General features: G+C 38.9%; 1 protein-coding gene across 1 annotated transcript in view; it reads right to left on the bottom strand.

The window, feature by feature from the left end:
- LOC126183377 (protein unc-79 homolog) overlaps positions 1-25535 on the bottom strand; it is an 852060-nt gene that overhangs the window by 571378 nt on the left and 255147 nt on the right. Inside the window, 2 exon segments of the mRNA XM_049925310.1 lie at positions 7710-7827; positions 17192-17344. Coding sequence (XP_049781267.1) covers positions 7710-7827; positions 17192-17344 — 271 coding nt within the window.

Here is a 25535-nt window from a genome sequence, read left to right as displayed (position 1 = left end):
TATGCCTCACAGTCTGTGAAGAACTTTCGGATTGTGCAAATGAGAACAAGATGTTCCTTAAGAGAATCATAACTGTTTATGACATGTGAGTCATGATGGGTAATGATGTTGAGACAAATATTCAGTCTTCACAATGGGTCATGAAAGGTTTTCCAAGACTAAAAAATAGCTTGTCCAGTTCATCTGTCAAAGCCATGCTGATAGTTTTCTTAGACTTTGAAAGACTAGTTCATCCTGAATTCATGCCACTAAGACAAACTGTTAATCAATGATTCTATTGGTATGTGTTGCGATGCCTGTGAGAAAATGTGAGGAGGAAGTAGCCTGAAATGTGGTGGGACAATTCGTGGCTCTTGCATCACAATACTGCACCTGCACATTCATACCTGCTCGTGCATGACTATTGTACAAAAAAATCACCATGCTGCCTCGTCATATCTGTAACCTCCTGACCTGGCCATTGTGGGCTTTTCTTTTTTATTTCCAATGTTGATAACCCAATTGAAAGGATGAAGATTTGCAGTGATAGATGAGATTTAAAAAAATTTGCAGATGGCACTTCACATGGTCCAGCAAGTGGCATACCAAGACTGCTTCTGGAAGTGTAAACAGCATTGTGATGTATCAATTGTGGAGGAGGATATTTCAGACATGATCATGCACAATAAGTAAAAGGCATGCATATAAAAAAATTTGTGGACAAAGTTCAGAAATTTTTTGAACAGACCTCATATCTTAAATTTTCTGCAAGTTTCCGTGTGATGTAGTGTCATTCTTTCTGCCACATGGCCTGCTGTCAGTCACGAAAATTCTTATAAGTATTAAAATGTCCCAACTTGAAAGATCCATAAACAACCTTCTTGTGCTTCATGCATGACAGTTGTGGGACTAAACTATTAGCCACTAGGTGGCAACCAACAAGTATGGCTGTTGAGAGGCTTCTGTCCCGCAACAGAAGTTGTGGTATTCACTGTATGAGTCATGCAGTTGGGGAGTCATTGAAGTATACAGGCATTTTGTTGCATACTCAGTGTTTGACTGAAATGTTTAAATATATTTGTGACCATTGATTTAAAAAAACTGTAATTAATTGTGACCTTAAATCCAACTTACTTGTGTTAGTTAATTTTATATAATCTTATTTTTATATTCCATTTAGGTCTACATTGGAACACATTGTTCTTAATTCTAGTGAAGTTTTCTGTTAACTCAGTATCCTCTCACCCTTGATGTTTATTTCCATTCCTGAGTCCATTTCATTCCAGTTTCCAGGCACACTTTTACAGTTGATATGTATCTCCAGTTGTCAATCTCACTCTATGACCACTGAAAATTTCTTTCCTATTTCTAATTGCTGTTGTAGTTCACTCTAGATATCAGTAGGGTTCCTTGTTACCTCTAATTCTTTATATGCTATCTTCTTTGATTGGGATATGATTTTTCTCAGAGTCTTTATATCTTTTAGTTTTAGTGTCCTCAGCAGTCTTTTCCAGACCATGTTCAGGCATTCTGAAGCATACTGTTCTGAAGGTCACACTATGGTGTTGTAATGTCAGAGTTTTAATTTGAGGGAATGGGATTTAGTTTTGTAAGTGTTCTTACAGAGATGGATCCTGTTTCCATTTTTGTGTACCTATTCTTCATGGCCATATCTTCACTGACTTTTGTGGTTATCCATTACCTGACATACATGAGGGAATTTGTCTTCTGCATTAATGTGTTACCAAATGGGATCATGTTAGGTCTCTGATGTTTGTGATGAAATCTGTCTTAGATCCAGTATAGTTGAAGGAGGAGAGATGGCAGGTAGCTTCATTTACATGGATGCTAAAAGTGTGAGGTCATCTACAAAGAATAGGCAATTGAACACTAACTTGTTCTTGTAACCATCTCTCAGTCTATAGCCATCTGTAAGTGTCTTCATCAATTCTCCAATTCACAAATAACTTGCTCCAGTAGGTAGTTGAAGACAAATGTGAGTAGGCCATGTCTTTGTCTAAAGCTATTTCTGATCTTGAAGTTTCTTGAGAGTTCTCTTCTGAATATTAAAATGGTTGATGTAATGGCAAGTTTTGCTTTCACAAAGTTCAAGTGCTTGTTGTCTAAGCCCAGGTTAGTTAGTGTCTGGCAGAGGGAATGTTTGTCCACTGACACATAGGCTTTTGGAAGCCAACAAAGATTGCTCTGTAAGGTGATACTGTAATGGTTTTTAACATCTATGTGTTACATTCTCAATAAAACCATGAGTTTGATTTTTAGATGTGTTAGGTGACAGAGATAAGGTTTTGTTACCTTGCAAGGTAAAAAAAAAGGAAGGAAATGTTAACCTCTTATAAGTGGAAACTTTGGAGAGGCAACATTGAATTTAAACTTTGTTATTGTGACAATAGATATGTAAGTCAGAATTTTGATGTTCTGTTAATTAAAAGACAGTATTGTTGATTCATTATGTGCATGTATGGGCTGATTATCAGTCAAGAGATGTAAATAATGTGAAAATATAAAACTGGAAAGAAATAATCACAGTTGAGCCATTGGCAGAGAAGCATATCATGGCAGCATGGGAGGACAATGCCAAATTGGAATCATTTGTGGCAGAGGCAGCTGGAGGGTTGGTTTTTGTTTTCTGCTGGCTTTTGTATGCACTTTCCATTAACTTTCCATTATAAATTCTGTGTTGTTGATGTGCCTTTTAAGCAGTGTGTATCTATAATGCAAAGTAAAGAGTGCAATACTTAATTAACAGTAGATACTTTCTTGAAAAATAAAGTATAAGTTTACATATTATGTGTAGTGTTTATTGTTTTCTGTGGATTGAACCATAAGCCTTCAATAGGTGATGGATTGCTCTCTGTCACTGAATTGTTTCATGGTGCCTGAGTACCAGTGTCAGCAGGTGTCTGAGTGAATCAGAACAAACAGCTGTTTCAGTTGCAATGTTGCTTACTGCTTTTTTTCATCATCTACTCAGTAATGTAAGAAATTTAACAGATAATAAAATTAACTACAAACACAAAATGAAATCATATTTGCTTGACATTTCATTCTAATCCCTAGAAGGATTACTTCAATGTTTTAGTATGATGTGTGTGTGTGTGTGTGTGTGTGTGTGTGTGTGTGTGTGTGTGGTGTGGTAAAAAGAAAAAAAGGAGAGAGAGGGAGAGAGAGATTTGACATAAACAATCTCAAACTGCTGGATGCATGTGGGGTGGAGGGGGAGGGGGCCAACATGTAAATTAAAAAATCATTTGAATGGTTTGTATGTTGCCATATTTTTTGCTAACAAAGCATTCTGCAATTGCAATAGTGACTTTTTCCACACCACAGTGACAGGTTGCAATTATGGCTGATGGAACATATGAATAAATAACAGGTGACAGCTGCATTTGACTTTGTGCACACTCCATCAGGCATCTTCTGTTTGAATGGCCTGCCTGTCTGAATATGTCACCACAGCTCAGCCCCCCCACAGTTTCATGGTGTGTGAACTAGAGCCTAAATAAAATGTGAAATTGATGCTAGAGTCCTGAAACATATGCCTTGAATCTGGAAGGTGGTGATGCTAATAGTGTTTGGGAAAGATTTTTGCTAGTGACTAAACAGGATGGAAGTCATGTTGGTTATATGTACCCTTGCAGGTGCTCTGCTCTCCTATCTTTCTGTTCCACTATGAGCCATCTGAAGGCACATGTTGTTACAATATGCCAGAATCTCAGTTCTGAAGCATAACCAGTTTCAGTGAAAGAAAATCAAATAAACACCAGTATCACATTTAGGAGATTTCCCACTTGATTTCACTAGCTATTAGACAAAAGTTTGCAATTGCAGTGGATGAATGTCTCCAACATTCTGCTCATCATACATCAGTAGAACACAACAGTGAAAGATAGGACAATTAAATAAGAGCAGATATGATGTCTGCCAGTGTCGAGCCTGTAGGAGTGAATACCTGATCATGTGCAGCAGATATGTGGACAAGTACATTAAAAAAAAAAATGACTGGACACTGAGAAGTATGATGCTGATGACTACTCACTTCTTTTAGGAGAAAGTAACTGGAAAATTGATTAAGAATCACACTGTTGAAATGTCACTTAATTTAGGATTTTTTGAAACAGTTTTCTGACAGTCAGGTGTTTAATCTCTTAAGATGCAACATACATGCCAGTGTTGGCAGATTTTAGCATATAAATTTGAATTAATGGAATAGATGCTGTTACAAAAAACGACAATGTGAGTTTTCATTCTGAGATCAACAATCAGTATAAAGATGTTGGTTACTTCATTTATCTGTGACACTAATTGTTTCCAAATTTTTGTTGTTGTTTACACAAGCATTTTTTCTCCTATCAGTCACAAAGAGGTGGTGATCAGACTGTAGTCAATGAGTATCTGTGTATATAATTAAATTGACCTCAGTACAACTCTGTTGGCTGGTGGAAAATTAGAAGCAGCACCATGTTATAAATGCAGGATTAACATAGTCACAACAAAACAGCAGCAAATGCACCAGAGCGGCTGGTCGCTGCCCTGTCTCTGATGGCTCATTCAATGACAATGATCTTGTTCCAGGCATTGAGGACAACATGCCTGAGAGTGGCACACTTGAGTGAGTTTAGTGAACACCTGCTGCCTCCCCCCCCCCCCCCCCCCCCCATTGAAGATACAGACTTCTACTCCCTGATCCTCTGCTCCTGAACATCACCCCTTTGCTCCTGAACATCACCACTTCACTTTCCAGTTGCCACAATCATTTCCTCTTACCTACACCCTTCTGCTTGGAATAATGGCAAGTATTTCTGTAGCCATACAAATGGCTCTTTGTGTGTCTGTGTATATGCACCTAAGAGAGGCAATTTAAAAAAAAGTGAATTCTTAAAAGCTATTACAATTTTCTGAATGTTTATGTGTATCTAAAAGTATCTACTCATGACAGGCCTAATGCTCTTGCATGTGTCACATTCTGGCTTTAATGATAGCAGGCAGCATGACAAAGACAAGAGGCACACCAGATTAAGAGTTTTTGAAACTTTCCTTCAAACTTTGTATAACCTAACAAAAATGCAAAGGATTGTCAGAAATTAATATCTGCATGAAGACTGTGTGTTGAGATAGCTAAGTTGGGAGACAATTGTGAGTAGTAGAAATCATATTTAAGACAGAAGTGTGTATGAAAATATTATATATTATCATGCAGCATAATGAAGGAATGTAAAGGCAGCAATTTAGGGCTTTTGAATAATAAATAAAAATTTAGACATACACACCAAATAAGCTGCATACATGTTGTCAAATGTAGTATTACATAGAAATAGTATTTTTCAGATGTGATTAACTGGATCAAAGCACACTTAATTTTTAATTTACACACATTGAAAAAGTTTTATATCACCCAAGTTCGCAGAACTCCTGAAGACAGACATTGACTGTGGATATTGTATCACAGCCAAAGTCCCTTTGACTGTTCAGAGATGTCACTAAGCCAGCCCAAAGATGTAAACAACCACGTATGAGCAGCGCCTATTAGACAGAAGAGGTCCAACAGCTGATCATTTCCAGTCATTTCACCAGGAAGGAGGTACACAGCTTGTGTTGTCTGTAGTTCAGCCATGCATAGATGGTCAGTACCACAGTTTTATCACATCTGCATTGTTACTTTGCGCCAGGAAAGGCTCTCAATAAGGGAAGTGTCCAGGCGTCTCGGAGTGCACAAAAGCGATGTTGTTTGTAAATGGAATAGATACAGAGAGACAGGAACTGTTGATGACATGCCTCACTCAGGCCCTCAAGGGCTACTTCTGCAGTGGATGACCACTACCTACGAATTATGGCTTGGAGGAACCCTGACAGCAATGCCACCATGTTGAATAATGCATTTTGTGCAGCCACAGGATGTCGCGTTATGACTCAAACTGTGTGCAATAGGCTGCATGATGCGCAGCTTCACTCCTGACATCTATGGCGAGGTTCATCTTTGCAATCATGACACCATGCAGTGTGGTATAGATGGGCCCAACAACACGTCGAATGGACCAGTCAGGATTGGCATCACATTCTCTTCACCAATGAATGTCGCATATGCCTTCAACCAGACAATCGTCAGAGACATTTTTGGAGGCAACCCGGTCAGGCTGAATGCCTTAGACTCACTGTCCAGCAACTGCAGCAAGGTGGAGGTGCCCTGATGTTTTGGGGTGTCATTATGTGGGGACGACGTATGGTGCTGGTGGTCATGGAAGGCACTGTAATGGCTGTACGATACATGAATGCCATCCTCTGACTGACAGTGCAACCATATCACCGGCATTTTGGCAAGGCATTTGTCTTCATGGATGACAATTTGCGCCCCCATCATGCAAATCTTGCAAATGACTTCCTTCAGGATAACAATATCACTTGACTAAAGTGGCCAGCATGTTCTCCAGACAAGAACCCTATCAAACATGCCTGGGATAGATTGAAAAGGTCTGTTTATGGATGATGTGACCCACCAACCACTCTGAGGGATCCACGCTGAATCACCGTTGAGCAGTGGAACAGTCTGGACCAACAGTGCCTTGATGAACTTGTGGATAGTATGCCCCAACGAATACAGGCCTGCATCAATGCAAGAGGATATGCTACTGGGTATTACAGGTACTGGTGTGTACAGCAGTTTGAACCACCACCTCTGAAGGTGTCACTGTACGGTGGTACAACATGCAATGTATGGTTTTAATGAGCAATAAAAACGACAGAAATGATGTTTATGTTGATCTCTATTCCAGTTTTCTCTACAGGTTTCAGAACTCTCGGAATGTGATGTGTGTATTATAATAACATGAAGACTTGCTTACACCTGACAGGCTGCTTTATAGAAAAGAGACTGCAGAATAAGCTCAGACAGTACTGTGATTCGAGCAGTTTCTTTTGAGGTTAGGATTTTACCCACAATACAGTGAATACACATTTCAGATTGCTGAATAGTAACGAGCATTATAATACACATCAGTCAACCTGTGTGTGGGTTTTAGGTTTTTTTTTCAGATACATTTGAATATTGTTTGTTAGTTCTCTGTTTCAAATACACAACAGGCAAACAATTTAAGATTGTACAACTTACATTTAACATAACACATACACAGAATAAAAAATCAACACACACATACATACAGTATTTCAAATATAGAAATGTAGAAGAATCAGGCTAAGGATAGCCTTATTAACTAACACAAAAATGTCATTTGACCAGGCACAAATTCCACTCTAGTCTTTAAAATGCTGTGCCTTACATAATGAAAGAGTCTATGTATATTAGGTAGGTATCAATAACCTTAAAAGAGATACAGGCAGCATAGTCAGTAATGTGTGGAAGCCAGAGCTTGATACTGAGAGACTATAGATGAATATGTGTCACATCATCCAATGCGATGAGAACAGTCCTCCTGCAGACGACATGTCATCATTGGCACTTGTGTAATTTTTGGTTTTAGGTGGCACCACTACATTATTTATATCCATGGAATTCTGTTACTTCTTTGACAGTCAGTTCTTTGCTGATGAAGACAATGGTGGATATTACCAAAACACAGGAATTTTATACAGGTTTCACATGACACATTCACCAAGAATATTTTCTTCAGTGGAGGTTACCTCATAATACATAGAAGCCTAGAAATACATGAAACATTTATCATAATATCAAGCACTGAAGAACATTAAAAGCTTACCAACATCTGTATCAGTGAGAGTAACAGCTCTGGCTACAGCAGCCACTACCCTCTCTGTCGGTATTATTGGTGCCAGGTCAAGCTGTTCTGTAACAGTCTCAACTGTTGCTGTCATTATCTGCAAGTGATATAAATTGGAAGTATCATAAGCATGGAAAATTATGATTCTTTTCATTGCATGTCTTAAATCTGTGGAAAGTGTGACAGTTCTACTACATTATAAGATTATATTTATGCAGTTGCTACACCATAAAGAACTGTAAAATTCAGTACTGCTACATGCATTATACTTTCAGGTCCAATACTTTAATGTTTTACTTTCATTAACACACAAAAGGAATAGCCAGTAACAGTGACAAGAAACTCAGAAGCCTTCTACTTACATGTGTACAAGCAAGGATACCAATGAGCCTAGATAAGAGTGATATTGTGTTTCCATAAAAGTGAAACTGACACTGTTGTTGACTGTTAATGTCACACTGAAAGTACATATTAATGAATTTCAGCAGATTTTAACTGAACTTCATTGTAAAATCTGAATAACATCCTCCATCAGCAAATTTGTTATGCTTGAAAACCTTTTTTAAAAAAAGTCTAGAATTTCCATTTTAATCACATGACACAATTCACTTCAAGGAACTTAGCCATAGGGTTTTTACAGCGTTACTCTGTTAACATTATATTTGTCTCTGCAAAAGGTTTCCCGCAATATTTAATTACAGAATTTCATGAATTATTACACTGAGATTACATTGTATTTACTGTATTCAGCAGGATTATTGACAACAAGAATTTGTGTTACAGAAATTATTGTATTCATCAACAATCACAAGGCAGAGGAAAGGTATACATTATGAGACACATCCAAAATAACTGTTCAGAAAAGTGTGGCATTATCTGTAACAAGTGTTCCAATGGGCTCTCAGATCAGTTACAACACATCAGTGACAACTATCTTATTTTCAAGAAAAAACATAAATGTATATTTTCACACACTCCAGGAGAGCTTCAGAATTGTTAAACTCTCTAAATATAACTAAAATTCAGTGAAATAAATGAGATGAGAAAAAGATGTAGTACCTTTCATTAAAAATTTAAAAAACCAATGTAACTTTAGCTGCACTGAGTACAAGTTATTTGTGGAATGAGAAATCAATGGTCTTCAAAATTTTCACAGTGAGAATCCTAATTAAAACTATTCCTTTTTGGCATAATTGATACAAGGTGCCACACAATGTGTTGACTACAGAATCTACTACAAAATTTTAGCCTTTCTCTCATTTTTTAACATGAGTGCTGATTTCTGAATTTTATTTCCATACAAATGAGGCCATATGGGTGACAGAAAACTGACTTACAATTTTATGATGTGTAAATAAAATATTTCACACAGAATGGGACAGCACTCTCTCAGGCATGTGAGGATAACCACATATTGTAGCTCTGCTTTTTTAAGCTAACATTAACAGCTAGAATAATTTGATTCCCTTCAAACATGCAGAATACACAGAATATACAGTACCTAATGTTTAGTTGTATTTAAAAACTGGTAATAATAAGTGCTTTTGGACAAAGCAAAGTTCATACCAAAATGATTCCATCAACATTAATTATCAAGTGAGTGTTAAGACTTACAGTTAGGTCTTTCAGCTGAGTCTGACAGCAGAAGTACCTATTGGTTATAATTAAAGTGCAGCTACTGATGGAGGTCCAGTATGGGTTGTAATTATTGTAAGGCTGCATAACTTCATAGATGTGCTAATGTGTTAATATGGCACCGATTTACTCTGGAGAAAAACATTATTTCCAATTGTGGCCACTAGGTGCAAATCTGACTCTGTGCACTGTTTGTATGACATTACTGTTACTTGACAAGCCATAACTTGAGTGAACGGTATGGCTATCAAGAAGAGTGACCATGTGCTGTTATTAAAACTATTTTATGTGACTGGTAGCAATTACAGTGCTGCACTGAGTAAGAGTCGCTGACTGAAAGGTCTGAGGAGAGGCCCAGTGTCATCAAATGGTTTAAAGGAGATAATAGTGAAACCCTAAAACATGTGTGAGTTTCATGGAGGTGTGTACCATCTATGCAACTAAATGAAGGCACTATGTTTATTGCCATATGCATTTCGCTTATTTGGGAAGCATCATCAGTGGCCTGAAATACATGTTTCTTTTAATACATACACTAAACATATTATGTGATAGATATAATATGCTGCCATATTACATTTTGTAATGTTTTACTCTTGCTTTTAAGGTTAGAAGCAACTTTTGTAGCACAAGTTCTGTATTTTGTGTTACAAAAGTTGCTTATTGTGGGATTTTTGCCTTCCAACAAAGGGTAGAGAAAATGAAATTATTTATTGTTATAAAAGAGACAAAACTTTCTGTCATGTTGTCCCCTGTAGCCTACTGCAAATTAATAGCTCACTCAGCCTCATGGCGAAAAGGAGTTGCTACTTGAATGAAAGGTACAGGATCCAGTTCGGAAAAGCTGGCATTAACAGCCAGGAGGTAAATGGGCTAAGAACACAAACAACTGGCATAAAACTGTGTAAAATTGAAGATTTTATTGGTTATACATGACAAATAAAAGTGCTCTTTTGTAACTCAAGTTTGCTTATCAGTATATTGGTAGTGTATATTCTGCATCAGTATACCTATGAAACAACTGTGCACTAAAAAAACTACACCTCTTGGGTTTGAGAAACAGAGCACATTTATTCAAAATTGCCCTCAGTATCCCTGCAGCCATTATTATTTGTTTATTTGTCCAAGAATCATTTTAGTAGGGGAGAGTCTGATAAAACAGGGTGGTCTGATGAAACAGGGTATCGTACTCCTCTTGGTTGATATGTGCTGCCGTCTCCCGGTAATCATAGTAACCTCTTTCCCACTCGATGACCTTCATTCTTAGAGTAGCTGCAGTCCATGAAAGCAACCGTGAGTTCTCTTGGTCAAAAAATATATCTTTACAGTGTTATGTTGTAATATTTGACCGTGAATTGTGTGTTTATATTTGCAAGACACTATTTTGAAGACTATAAAGTAAATATGATATAAGTTAAACCTTGTCTGCACTACAGATCATTGAGTGTTTCAAAATGTTTGTACCGCTCAAGGGCTGTTGAAATCAACTTGTTCTTAGCATGGCATTGTCAGATAAAATAGGGTGCGACTAAGTTTGATAAAACAGGGTAGTACCCCGTTTTATCGAACTGATTTAAAAATCATCATTTGTGATTTTCAAATTGTTTATTTAGCTTGTTCAGTTAGAAAATTTATTATTATTATTATTATTATTATTTTTCACAGGATCTAACTTAAATTATGCCATAATTATGGCGTCTTATTAAAGGAAAACTGACAGACAGTCATGGAGTCAAGAGAGTATGAAAGAAGCTGTAGTGGCAGTTTTGGCCCGAACAATGGGCTATTTGAAATCATCAAAGTGCTTCGAGGTTCCTCAGAGTACTCTGGAAGCATGTGTAAAAAAGGCCCGGAGTGTACCGTGTTTAGAGGATGCTACAAAGAAAGGTAGGCCTATTTACTATTTTAGAAGAAATTAATTAAACTGTTGCAGTTATCATTATTATTGTAGTTGTTGTTGTTTTAGGTCTAGGCTGTTACAAACTTGTATTTAATCAGGAGCAGGAAAATGAACTGGCTGAATATATCCTGTTAATGGAAAGCAAATTGTTTTGATTGACCATCGATGATGTGCAGAGAGTTGCTTTCAAACTGGCAGAGAAAAATAACTTGCCGCATAATTTCAGCAAGATGAAGAAGATGGCAGGTAAATTCTGGTTCTATTCGTTTTTGAAGAGGAATCTGGAAATTAGCCTGCATTCTGCCGAGCCAACATCTCTTGCCAGAGCAATGGGCTTTAACCATGCAGAGGTGAAGCAGTTCTTTGGTTTGCTGTTAGAACTTTATAATAGGTACAAGTTAACAGCCAGTAGAGTCTATAATATGGATGAGACAGGAATAACAACAGTCCCTAATAAGCAATCAAAGGTGCTTGCCTTGAGGGGAAAACGTCAAGTTGGCGGTTTGATTTCTGTGGAGAGAGGCATCTTAGTGACTGCTGTAGCCTGTATGAGCACTTGTGGAATTTATATGCCTACAATGTTTGTGTTCCCTAGAGAAAGAGCCAAGCCTGAGGTGCTGCATAATGCTCCACCAGGATCTACTGCGGAGTATTGCCCAGGTGGATGGATGCAGAAAGAAATTTTCCTGACGTGGTTTCAACAATTTGTTGAATTTTCTAAACCAACTGCAGAGAAACCCATTCTTCTACTCTTGGATGGTCACTCAACACACACAAAGAGTATTGAACTTATTGATATGGCTAGAGAAAACCACGTTCGTATCTTATGCTTCCCCCCACACTGCACCCACCGAATGCAGCCCCTGGATGTTGCATTCATGGTCCCACTGAGTAATTATTACTCTCAAGAATTTTGAAAGTGGCTTCAGTGTCATCCTGGATGAGTGATAACCATCAGTCAAGTTACAGGGCTGTATGGGACAGCATTCATGAAAGCTGCTTCTATTGAGACAGCTGTAATTGCATTCCATAAAACTGGAATCTTCCCACTGGATGCAGATACTTTCCCTGATTGGATGTATTAGCCTGCTGAAACAACAGACACTGACTCATCATTGGAGAAAGGTGATGTCCCACTTCCAGAACCTACTTCAGAGTCAATAAACAGAGAAACATCTTTTCCAACCACACCAGGGTCTCCCCAGTTGGATAGGCCTAAGCCTTCAACTTCAGCTTTCCATGTCTGTCCGTAAATCATAAAATCAGTGCCGATAGCTGAAAGAAAGGAACAAAAATCTGATAGAAGAAGAGAAAGAAGAGGAAAGACAGCTGTTATTACAAGTTCACCTTATAAGGAAGAATTAAACTCTTCTATGAAAAAGGGGAAGACTCCCAAAAGGAAACATCAAATAGGGCCACATTCTAACAGTTCTAGGCCTACTGAAGTTAGAAATGTTGGACAGAAGAAAGCAAAGAAAGTTGGAAAATTACAGAAGTATAGTACATTGTCAGAAGAGGAAGGAGAAGATAATAATACAGCTTGCACTTATTGTAATGAATTTTTCTCCAATTCTAAGTCTGAAGAAGGCTGGGTGAAATGTTATAAGTATAGTGAATGGGCTCATGAACAGTGTGCTGGCATTAATGATAATGATGATGAACCATATAAATGCGATTTTTGTACATGAAGTGATTGTCAGGGTTTGTAAATGGAGTTTTTTTTAATTTTATTACAATGTAGTACCCTGTTTTATACAACTAGTCTGATAAAGCTGGGTAGTTGACACAAGTGTAAAAAATTCTTTCTGTAATGCATTTTTTTCATGCCCAACTGTAAGTAGACAGATTGGACAATTAATCATTAAAAACCTAATGGGTTGGTATCCATAGTTCATTACATATGCCACTTTCTTTATTAAGTACCCTGTTTTAACCTACATTGTTTGTACATGTGGTAAACCTAGTTAATTTACAATACAGTAGTCATTTTGACTGCATTGTTGACATAATCAAAACACATAATAATGTAGGTTGGTGTACTACATTGCTTCTACATGTGATAATAGCAATTATTAAGTGAAATGACATGATAAGCACAACGTAAACTATATTTTGAATTGACAAGTAGTAAAATTTGGGACATGAGGTTTACTTATTACGATGTTCCATAAACTCAGACAAAGAATAGAAGCAGTGTTCAAGCAAGAACTGTTCTAACTTTATTTTAAATGCATTTAATGTTGGTATGCATTTTAGGTAAGAAAGCAAATGGTTATCTTACATACTTCCAGTATGATACATTCCTCTTTGTATAAGTTTGTATTTACTGTGTTCATGTGTAGATTCATCTCCATCTGTCTGACATGTCCATACCACCTCAGCGTTTGAGCATCAGTCCTATCTGTGTCTGCTTCTACTCTAACCATCTCCATTCTTACACATTCATTCCTCAGTCAACCCAAGCAGCTTGCTCTCATGCTCTGCCATAATCTGCCCATTTTAACAGCCTGAATTTTCCCCCTTTGCCTCTCTTTCAATGTCCAACACTCTGAGCCATATGTCAGAATCCTTTGAACACTTCCAAATTTCTTACCCAGCCAAACTCAAAATACAAATCCTCACCTGCCCCACATTGAACAACAACATATTCTGTTTTATCCATATTGACTGTTAATCCTCATTGTTTATATATATATCAATTAACTTTCTCATTTGATACATGGTATCATCATTATCCAGAGCCATAAACACTTAATCATCAGCAAATAGTAATGAATGTAAATTCTGATGCTGTATTGTCACATACAAACTTCTGCACTGTCTATTCCAGTAACCAAGAAAAACTTCTAAATACAACTTAAATACAATTGGTGACATGGAACATACTTGGCTTAATCCTTTACGCATTTTAAAACTTTCCGATATCTTACAACCTATCTTCACAATGGTCATGCATTAATGGTAGGCCTATATCCTTTTCACCAACTCTATTAATGCACCATCCACTCCAACCTTTCCAGTGTTGTCCATAGTAACTTCCTTGGCACAGAATCATAGGCTTTATCTGACTCAACAAAACCAAATGATGATCTTGATTTTTGTGATCATTTTCTGACACATCTGGCATATACAAAAGATGTTATCAACACAGTTTTTCCCAGCAGTGAAAGTCAACTGTTCCTGTGACACAACATGTGCAACATTTCCCAATCTGTTCTTTACTATACTACTGAACAACCTACTCAATGAAGCCGTTATACTCATTCCCCTGTGATAAGCTGGATCTCTCCTGCTCCCTGTCTTATATATCGTGGTGATACAGGAGCTCTCATGTGATGTATAAATTGTCTAGCTCCTGATGTCCTGTTGCATCCAACCCGATGTTCTGTGTCTAAAAATATCAATATTTTCTATATTTGTTTAAGTAATAACTCCTACTTTCTGCATATCTGATAAACAGTAACTGGATTTTAACATTCTTCGAGTACTTCATCTTCTTGAACCACTTTATTAAAATAATTACTAGTAAGGACCTGTCATTGACAGCCACCTCCTCCACAGGATAAATCTCCATTTCACTTTTCTCAGAACTCTTCAATATCCGCTGTAAGAAGATCTTTAAAATGTATTGTACACTCTGAAATGGCAGTCATTCTAGCTTCTCTTCTAATTTTAGCAGGAGCTCTCACTTGATGTATAAATTTCCAAGCTCCTGATGTCCTGTTGTATCCAACCAGATGTTCTGTGTCTAAAAATATCAATATTTTCTATATTTGTTTAAGTAATAACTCCTACTTCCTGCATATTTGATATACAGTAACTGGAGTTTAACAAGTATTTTTATTTATATTTTAACAGATTTTAACAAAAATATTTATTCACATTCAGTATTCCTTTTTGGCCCACATAGGGTGCCCCATGCATTAGTGCACAACTTCTGGAATTCGGAGAGGCACAGGCCCCAGATAGAATCTGCCCAGTAGATAAATAAGGAGAGCCATTGTGGCAGCCTGACTGGATATGGTTTCTAGGCAGTTTCCTACAACTGACTATTTGAATACAAGGCTGGTAACCACGTTCCACTTCAGTTACATGATACAAAAACATTTAGAAAACATTCACACCCTTTCATGTAGGACAACGCTAGATGCAGGCAGGTGGGGTACACAAATTCCGACAGGGAGGGGCAGGGATTGGCGACAGGAAGAGCATCCAGCTACCCTCTGCTACCAACAATGACAAATCTTAAAAATGTGCATGCCAGCTGCCTGAACATACAGGGTAAAGGCCAAGAAAAAAGAAGATTCCACATTTATGCTTCAGTTGTTCAATGGTATTCAGAAAGATACATATTTTAGGTTATACTTTCCCCAGACAAATCATATGTTTGTAATCTTATTTTTACCCTATATTATATTGGTGTAAAAAATTTATTTTATTGTTAATTTTACAGTCACATCAAAAGCTCAAAATTATTTTAATACCGCTGGTCTGAGTAGTTCTGAGTTTATTCCAAAATGGTGCTTACCTCACAGCAACAACTATAGGGAGAGTGCCATGAATGCCAGTACCTTTATATATTCACCTATCAGTCCAGATAATTTCCCCTACCCTTTCCCACTGAGATGAAGGCCAGGGGATGTAGAGCCCCACCTGCTATTGGTATTGATAGGACCCAAATCATTATTTGATCCAGTAGCAGACATTTCTCAGAGAGCTGTTGAAATACTTCTAATCATACCACCTCACAAAGAGAATTAACTTAACGTTTGTGTAGTTTATTTCCAAAGCTAATTTTATCAGATCACCCTCATTACTGTAGCCTTGGACTTGGCCAATACAATCCCCTGCCCTCTCCTCTACCACAAGATGATCCTCCTTTGAGAAACATTCTTCAAGCATCCTGCATCCTCTGTTCCATGGCTAAGGTATGCACTTGGCCAGAAAAGGCCTAGTACTTTTTACTTAACACTTCATTCAACAGCTAGTACAAAGCTCTTTTCTAGATGCTGTCTAACAGCAGATTGTTTTTTCTCTTGCCTAGTTTCTCTGGCATAACTAGTTTCCTTATGACAGTCTGCTAAACATTAGCTACAGATACATCTACCTGAGGCATTTCCTAAACTATCAGAACACTTATTTTTTGTGCCCAATGCAAAAAATAGTTTTCTTTCAGCAGCCACTATTTCCTGATTCTACTTCCAACATTTCTCTTTATTAATCCACGCTTGTTTCCATTTTGTCCATAGCTCTATACAGTTCAGGTTTCAGGCCCCTAATCATACCCCTCTTTCAGCAATTTCACTGTGCACAGGTTCTGTTATACTATGATCTAAATTAGTTCACTAGTTTTTGTACTTCTATAATCTCCTAAATAAACAGTATATCACAACAGCTGCACAGCACCCTAGAACAAATTTTCCTGTGGTAACTCAAACTCTTCATACTCCTGATTGCAGACAAACAATAAGGGAGACTTGGTCAAATGTAAAAAAAAAAAAGTCTTATATTTATTACAAATCACAGAACTCACTTACATTGTAGGCAAAGCTATGTATAGCATAAGTTAAGTTACAAAATAAATAAATAAAATAAAATAAAAATAAAATGCAATTGTGTAGAAATTTATAGAACCATTTTGTACCAATATTTATAATGGTGACACATATATGTAATAGAGATTATACCTAAAACAATTAAAATGCAAATTAGGAAATAAAATACTCAACTGCTCTACTAGAAAGGAAACTGATGTAATCATACAGAACTAACATGTTTAACACAACTAATACTTAGAAAAATTACTTAAACTGTGCATATGAAAATATGATAAAGTCAGAGAAATATTTTACATCTTCCAGATTAAAGTTACGTAAAGTTAAAGTAATATTTTGAATGATTACTATAAAGCAAACTTCTGACTTACATGTGGCATATGAACCAGGACACCACCTACACTGGGAATGTCAGGAATAGGCATATTGATTACAACATCAGGTTTTGGCTCTGCCTTTTTCTCTAATTCTGGAGGACTCTTGCGTTGTTGATTTGAGTCTTCATTCTGCTCGTCAATTGGAAACTGTAATAAAGATCATAGAAACCAACATACCCTCTCAGTTTTGGTGTATTCCACAATTTATATCTGGCAATGAAACAAAACAACTGAATAATGATTTATTCTGAGTTTAGATGTGATAATGGCATATAGGAAAGTTGTTGTAGTGATGTTTTATTTCTGTGCTTCTCTCAGACAGTTATGAATATAATAATTTAAAAATTTTGTTACAAGTTCATCCTTCACTGACTGTTACAACCCTCACAAGCAATTTATTTCATTTTTTCAGCTACTCTAGACAGTCTGTGGCCATTTTTATTGTTATTTTGTTTTCTGTTAAAGCATGTACAGTTATGATTTAAAACCAAATGAATACAAATAAATGTAAATACAAATCAAAGAACTTTATCAATTTTTAACCAAATATATTAGCAAAAGCATTGCATCACTCCAGTATGTCATGCAGACTACACCTGTGCCAATCAGAAGGTCACCCCTGATGTTATTTGTAAACCTACACACAGTTACCATGAGCACTACCTGTGAGTAGAATGCCACACTCAAATGGATTGCAGTGCTTCAGTTGAAAGTAAAGCACCAGTATGTATGCATTAGAAACATCTGTGGAACAGTAGACTGAACATACATCATGCAACCGATGATCAGGTTCACGCGATCATGTGGAACAGTAGACTGAACATATATCATGCAACTGATGATCAGGTTCATGCCATCATGTTATGCGCAGAGGGCTAGTCTAACAGGAAACCTGCCTGACACTTGCATTGGGGTCAAAGTGGTATGGTGTGGACATGTAATCTGTTCTGATTGACAGTCAGTACTGAGGACTTACTGCACATGGACTATCTGTTTTCAATGGGTACACTAAATTTTTGAGTCAAATGAACCACTGACTGAATACATCACTTCAAACTGTTAGGAGATGAGTACATGATGGGAATTCCCAGTCCCAATGACCATGGCGAACACAATGTTGTACAAACACTGTATACCATGTGTGCAACAAGATGATGGAGTGATGTTTGGGGGTGGAATTACATGAAGCCAGCAGATACTAATTGAGGTTGCTGAGGCCAATCTCATGGCTCTATAATAAAGGGTTGATATTCTGTAGCCAATAGTGGGACCATATTGCCAACATCTTGGTGATGATGTTTATTGATGATGACTGGACTGCTCATCATTCTGTTCTCAGGAACACATTCCTCCAGCATACTAGGATCACCTGAATGGAGTGCCCTGCCTGTTCCCTGGAAATGAATCCAGTCAAATTTATGAGATTGATTGAAACAAGCTGCTTTTGGAGATGAACAATGACCACATACTCTGTGTGACTCACACACAATCACTATTGGAGAGTGGAACAGTTTGGACCTGGACTGGCTTGATAATCTCATTGATGATATACTATTATGGATCAGGCCTGCATCTGAGCAAGGTGATTTTTTACCATGTATTGACACTGATCAGGAGGGCTATGAAAAACCCCCATTGCAAAAAAAAGAATTTTGTTGTTACACAAGTTTGTTATTTGATTTGATGATCTGGAGAATTTGCAAATGAATTTATACTAAAGCACCAAAGAAACTGGTACAGGCATGCATATTCAGATACAGAGATATGTAAACAGACAGAACATGGCACTGCCATCGGCGGAACACCTATCTATGACAACAAGTGTCTCGCACAGTTGTTAGACTGATTACTGCTGCCACAATGGCAGGTTATCAAGATTTAAGTGAGTCTGAATGTGGTGTTGTAGTCAGCACATGAGCAATGGGACACAGCATCTCTGAGGTAGTGATGAAGTGGGGATTTTCCCATATGACCATTTCACAAGTGTACCGTGAATATCAGTAATCTGGTAAAACATCAAATCTCTGACATTGTTGCAACTGGAAAAAGATCTTGCAAGATTGAGACCAACAATGACTGAAGAGAATTTTTCAGCATGACAGAAGTGCAACCCTTCTGCAAATTGCTGGAGATTTCAATTCTGGGCCATCAAAAAGTGTCAGCATGTCAACTATTCAATGAAACATCATTGATATGGGCTTTTGGAGCCAAAGGCCCACTTGTGTACACTTGATGACAGTGTGATACAAAGCTTTATGCCTGTCCATCAACACCAACATTGAACTGTTGATGACTGGAAACAAGTTGTCTGGTTGGACAAGTCTCATTCCAAAGCGGGTGGACATGTATGAGTATGGAGGCAACCTCATAAATCCATGGACCCTGCATGTCAGCACAGGACTATTGAAGTTGGTGGAAGCTCTGTAGTGGTGTGGGCCGTGTGCAGTTGGAGTGATATGAGATCCCTGATATGTCTAAATATAATTCTGACTGGTGACACATACTTAAGCATCCTGTCCAATCATCAGCATCCATTCATGATTATTGTGTGTTCCAACAGACTTGGGCAATTCCAGAAGGACAATATGAGGCCCCACACATCCAGAATTGCTCCAGGAACACTATTCCAAGCTTAAACACTTCCACTGGCCACCAGACTCCCAAGACATGAATATTATTGAGCATATCTGCGATGCCTTGCAATGTGCAGTTCAAAAGACATCTCCACCCCCTCATACTCTTACAAATTTATGGACAGTGCTGCAGCATTCATGGTGTCTGTTCCCTCCAGCACTACTTCAGACATTGGTCGAGTCCATGCCACATTGTATTGCTGCACTCCTGCATGCTCATGGGAACCCTACATTATATTAGGTGGGTGCACTAGTTTCTTTGCCTCTTCAGTGTATATGCATGCCTCAGAGCCAATTTTTGGATTCCATGCTATGAATTTCAAAAGAGAGGGATGATGCAAAACGTTCATTTATGTGTGTACATGAAGAGTTTTCATCTTAACTATAGTGACTGTGTGTTCTTAGGAAAATATAATAATGATTCATAAGAAAACAGACAGTTTGTCTATGCTTCATAACTTTTTATTTTACATTATCTGTGTTTCATGTTGAAATGCCAATTTTATAGTTATTGTTTCATAGATACTAACATATAATCACAGGTTATACCATCAGTGTCCCATATCATCATTTAATTTCTTTGTTGTATGTTGTAAGATATTGATATATTTTGTATTACCATTTAATTTCTTTGGTGGTTGAAGATTTTCTGTTTCATAGCGTTCCAGAAGATATGTTGTCTTGTGACAGCCAGAGCGAGAGCACCAGCAGCAGCGAGTACTGTTTGTATAAAGCATTTATTTTGCATTTTGTTTACGACCTTCCACTAAGGAAGGGATTCTATTTGTGTTTATCTGCTCTGCATAGTAACTAACAGATCTTGATAAAACTTTACGTAGTTTTCGTGTTAGATTTCTTAGTGTTTTCTTGATCGTTTAGAACAGAAAGCGCCCTAAAACTGTCTTTTGTTTGTTTCGCGGCCGTTAGCCACTAGTCACTTGAATCAGCAGTTGTCTTGTGACAGCCAGAGCGAGAGCACCAGCAGCAGCGAGTACTGTTTGTATAAAGCGTTTATTTTGCATTTTGTTTACGACCTTCCACTAAGGAAGGGATTCTATTTGTGTTTATCTGCTCTGCATAGTAACTAACAGTTCTTGATAAAACTTTACGTAGTTTTCGTGTTAGATTTCTTAGTGTTTTCTTGATCGTTTAGAACAGAAAGCGCCCTAAAACCGTCTTTTGTTTGTTTCGCGGCCGTTAGCCACTAGTCACTTGAATCAGCAGTTGTCTTGTGACAGCCAGAGCGAGAGCACCGGCAGCAGCGAGTACTGTTTGTATAAAGCGTTTTTGTACTTATTTGCTGCGCTTAGCTTTTAAATAGTTTTTCTGGGAAAACCTAGCGTAGTTTTCGCGTCTCGTATTTCAGTGAGTGTTTCTTGATTATCAGAGTAGCTCATCAGAAGATTATCTTGGGAATTTGTCATCGTATAGAGTAGGGTAAACATAGTCATGTGTAGGGACTGTGGTTGTTGTGAGCGGACGCAAGGAGAATTGGCCACTCTTCGGGGGCAGGTGGAGGCTTTGTCTGTTAGGCTCATCGAGCTCGAGGCGCAGGCGTCGGCTCGTAGTGGCGTTGGGGCAACTGTGGTGAGACCTATGCCTACTTCGGTGGCCTTGGAGTCACATGGAACCCCTGATGTCGCTGCGTCTTCCGGCAGTGAGCATCTTACCGGTCAGCCATCACTCCAGGGTGAATGGCGGACAGTGGTGGGCTCGCGCGTGCCTGGCCGAAAGGCGAAGGTGGGATCTGGCCGCGTGGCAGCTGCCTTACCCCTTTCCAACAGGTACGGGGTGCTTCCTAGTGGTGATGACATCGTTTCCAAGCCACCACAGGATGCCTCGCCTGTTGGGCCAGTGGCCGATTCTCCGGCAAGGTCCCGACAGTCACAGAGGGCGGGCCTACTAGTTATAGGGAGCTCCAATGTTAGGCGGGTTATGGAGCCCCTCAGGAAAATAGCGGGTAGGTCGGGGAAGAATGCCAGTGTGCACTCGGTGTGCTTGCCGGGGGGTCTCGTCCGTAATGTGGAGGAGGCCCTTCCGGCAGCTATTGAACGCACTGGGTGTGACCGGCTGCAGATAGTAGCACATGTCGGAACGAATGACGCCTGCCGCTTGGGTTCTGAGGCCATCCTTGGTTCCTTCCGGCAGCTGGCTGATTTGGTGAAGACAACCAGCATCGCACGCGGAGTGCAAGCTGAGCTTAATATCTGCAGCATAGTGCCCAGAGTCGATCGCGGTCCTCTGGTTTGGAGCCGTGTGGAGGGTCTAAACCAGAGGCTCAGACGACTCTGCGACTATAATGGTTGCAAATTCATCGACCTCCGTTATTGGGTGGAGAACTGTAGGGCCCCCCTAGACAGGTCAGGCGTGCACTACACACCGGAAGCAGCTACTAGGGTAGCAGAGTACGTGTGACGTGCACACGGGGGTTTTTTAGGTTAGAGGGACCCCCCCTTGGGCGAAACGATAAAATACCTGGCGGCTTACCAGAGAGGACATTATCATCGTTGATAAAGAACGTCCATCCTCAGAGACCAAAAACAGGAAAAGTTAACGTAATATTGGTAAACTGCAGGAGTATCCAGGGCAAGGTTCCTGAATTAGTATCTCTTATTGAAGGAAATAGTGCGCATATAGTATTAGGAACGGAAAGTTGGTTAAAACCGGAAGTGAACAGTAACAAAATCTTAGACACAGAATGGAATATATACCGCAAGGATAGGATAAACGCCAATGGTGGAGGAGTATTTATAGCAGTAAAGAATTCAATAATATCCAGTGAAGTTATTAGCGAATGCGAATGTGAAATAATCTGGGTTAAGCTAAGTATCAAAGGTGGGTCAGATATGATAGTCGGATGCTTCTATAGACCACCTGCATCAGCAACCGTAGTAGTTGAGCGCCTCAGAGAGAACCTGCAGAACGTCGTGAAGAAGTTTCGTGATCATACTATTGTAATAGGGGGAGACTTCAATCTACCAGGTATAGAATGGGATAGTCACACAATCAGAACTGGAGCCAGGGACAGAGACTCTTGTGACATTATCCTGACTGCCTTGTCCGAGAATTACTTTGAGCAGATAGTTAGAGAACCAACTCGTGAAGCTAACGTTTTAGACCTCATAGCAACAAATAGACCGGAACTTTTCGACTCCGTGAATGTAGAAGAGGGTATCAGTGATCATAAGTCAGTGGTTGCATCAATGACTACAAGTGTAATAAGAAATGCCAAGAAAGGAAGGAAAATATATTTGCTTAACAAGAGTGATAGGGCACAAATCGCAGAATATCTGAGTGACCACCATCAAACGTTCATTTCTGAGGAAGAGGATGTGGAACAAAAATGGAAAAAATTCAGAAACATCGTCCAGTACGCCTTAGATAAGTTCATACCGACTAAGGTCCAAAGCGAGGGGAAAGCTCCACCGTGGTATAACAATCATGTACGAAAGGTACTACGGAAACAAAGAAAGCTTCATCATAGGTTTAAGAGTAGTCGAATCATAGCTGATAAGGAAAAGCTGAACGAAGCGAAAAAGAGCGTAAAGAGAGCAATGAGAGAAGCATTCAACGAATTCGAACATAAAACATTGGCAAACAATCTAAACAAGAACCCTAAAAAGTTTTGGTCATATGTAAAATCGGTAAGCGGATCTAAATCCCCTATTCAGTCACTCGTTGACCACGATGGCACCGAAACAGAGGACGACCGAAGAAAGGCAGAAATACTGAATTCAGTGTTCCGAAACTGTTTCACTGCGGAAAATCGTAACACGGTCCCTGACTTCAGCCGTCGCACGGACGCCAAAATGGAAAATATTGAAATAAACGATATCGGAATTGAAAAACAACTGCTATCACTTAGTAGCGGAAAAGCATCCGGACCAGACGAGATACCCTTAAGATTCTACAGTGATTATGCTAAAGAACTTGCCCCCTTTCTATCAGCAATTTATCGTAGATCGCTGGAAGAACGTAAAGTACCTAGCGACTGGAAGAAAGCGCAGGTCGTTCCCATTTTCAAGAAGGGTCATAAATCAGATGCGAATAATTATAGGCCTATTTCGCCTACGTCAATCTGTTGTAGAATAATGGAACACGTTTTGTGTTCTCGTATTATGACGTTCTTAGATAATACAAATCTCCTTCATCATAACCAACATGGATTCCGCAAACAGAGATCATGTGAAACTCAGCTCGCCCTATTTGCCCAAGAAATTCACAGTGCCGTAGACACTGGCGAGCAGATTGATGCCGTATTCCTGGACTTCAGGAAGGCATTTGATACGGTTCCACACTTACGTTTAGTGAAAAAAATACGAGCTTACGGAATATCGGACCAGGTTTGTGATTGGATTCAGGATTTCCTAGAAGAAAGAACACAACATGTCATTCTTAACGGTTCAAAATCTGCAGATGTAGAGGTAATTTCGGGAGTACCGCAAGGAAGCGTGATAGGACCTTTATTGTTTACAATATACATAAATGACTTAGTTGACAACATCGGTAGCTCCGTGAGGCTATTTGCAGATGACACGGTTGTCTACAAGAAAGTAGCAACATCAGAAGACTCGTACGTACTCCAGGAAGACCTGCAGAGGATTAATGAATGGTGCGACAGCTGGCAGCTTTCCCTAAACGTAGATAAATGTAATATAATGCGCATACATAGGGGCAGAAATCCATTCCAGTACGATTATGCCATAGGTGGTAAATCATTGGAAGCGGTAACGACCGTAAAATACTTAGGAGTTACTATCCGGAGCGATCTGAAGTGGAATGATCACATAAAACAAATAGTGGGAAAAGCAGGCGCCAGGTTGAGATTCATAGGAAGAATTCTAAGAAAATGTGACTCATCGACGAAAGAAGTAGCTTACAAAACGCTTGTTCGTCCGATTCTTGAGTATTGCTCATCAGTATGCGACCCTTACCAGGTTGGATTAATAGAAGAGATAGACATGATCCAGCGAAAAGCAGCGCGATTCGTCATGGGGACATTTAGTCAGCGCGAGAGCGTTACGGAGATGCTGAACAAGCTCCAGTGGCGGACACTTCAAGAAAGGCGTTACGCAATACGGAGAGGTTTATTATCGAAATTACGAGAGAGCACATTCCGGGAAGAGATGGGCAACATATTACTACCGCCCACATATATCTCGCGTAATGATCACAACGAAAAGATCCGAGAAATTAGAGCAAATACGGAGACTTACAAGCACTCGTTCTTCCCACGCACAATTCGTGAATGGAACAGGGAAGGGGGGATCAGATAGTGGTACAATAAGTGCCCTCCGCCACACACCGTAAGGTGGCTCGCGGAGTATAGATGTAGATGTAGATGTAGATGTCTGATAGAGTAACATTAGAAAATGAAGTTGTAACATGAATCTTAGGACATGTAAAATAAATAGTAGTGGGGCATAGGCATAAAGAGTGTTTTCTTCTATAGTAAAAATGAATTTTCATATGAGTTTGCCATCTCTTGACTATTGACTAATTATGAAGATGTCACAGTCTTCTCACTAAGCACATAAGTAGGTGATGAAATGTATATGGCTGCTTATTTCATAATTAATTTATATAAACTGGACTGGTATCAGGCTACATTTCCATCTTCAGTAGTGGTATAATTTACTTTTTTCCCCTCACAGGTTGTAGCTTTTAGTACTACATATCAAGTTAAAGCAAAGCTTCCAAACAAT

The sequence above is a fragment of the Schistocerca cancellata genome, chromosome 4, assembly GCF_023864275.1.
Source record: "Schistocerca cancellata isolate TAMUIC-IGC-003103 chromosome 4, iqSchCanc2.1, whole genome shotgun sequence".
Classification (NCBI taxonomy): domain Eukaryota; kingdom Metazoa; phylum Arthropoda; class Insecta; order Orthoptera; family Acrididae; genus Schistocerca; species Schistocerca cancellata.
This window is presented reverse-complemented; position numbering and strand designations above follow the sequence as displayed.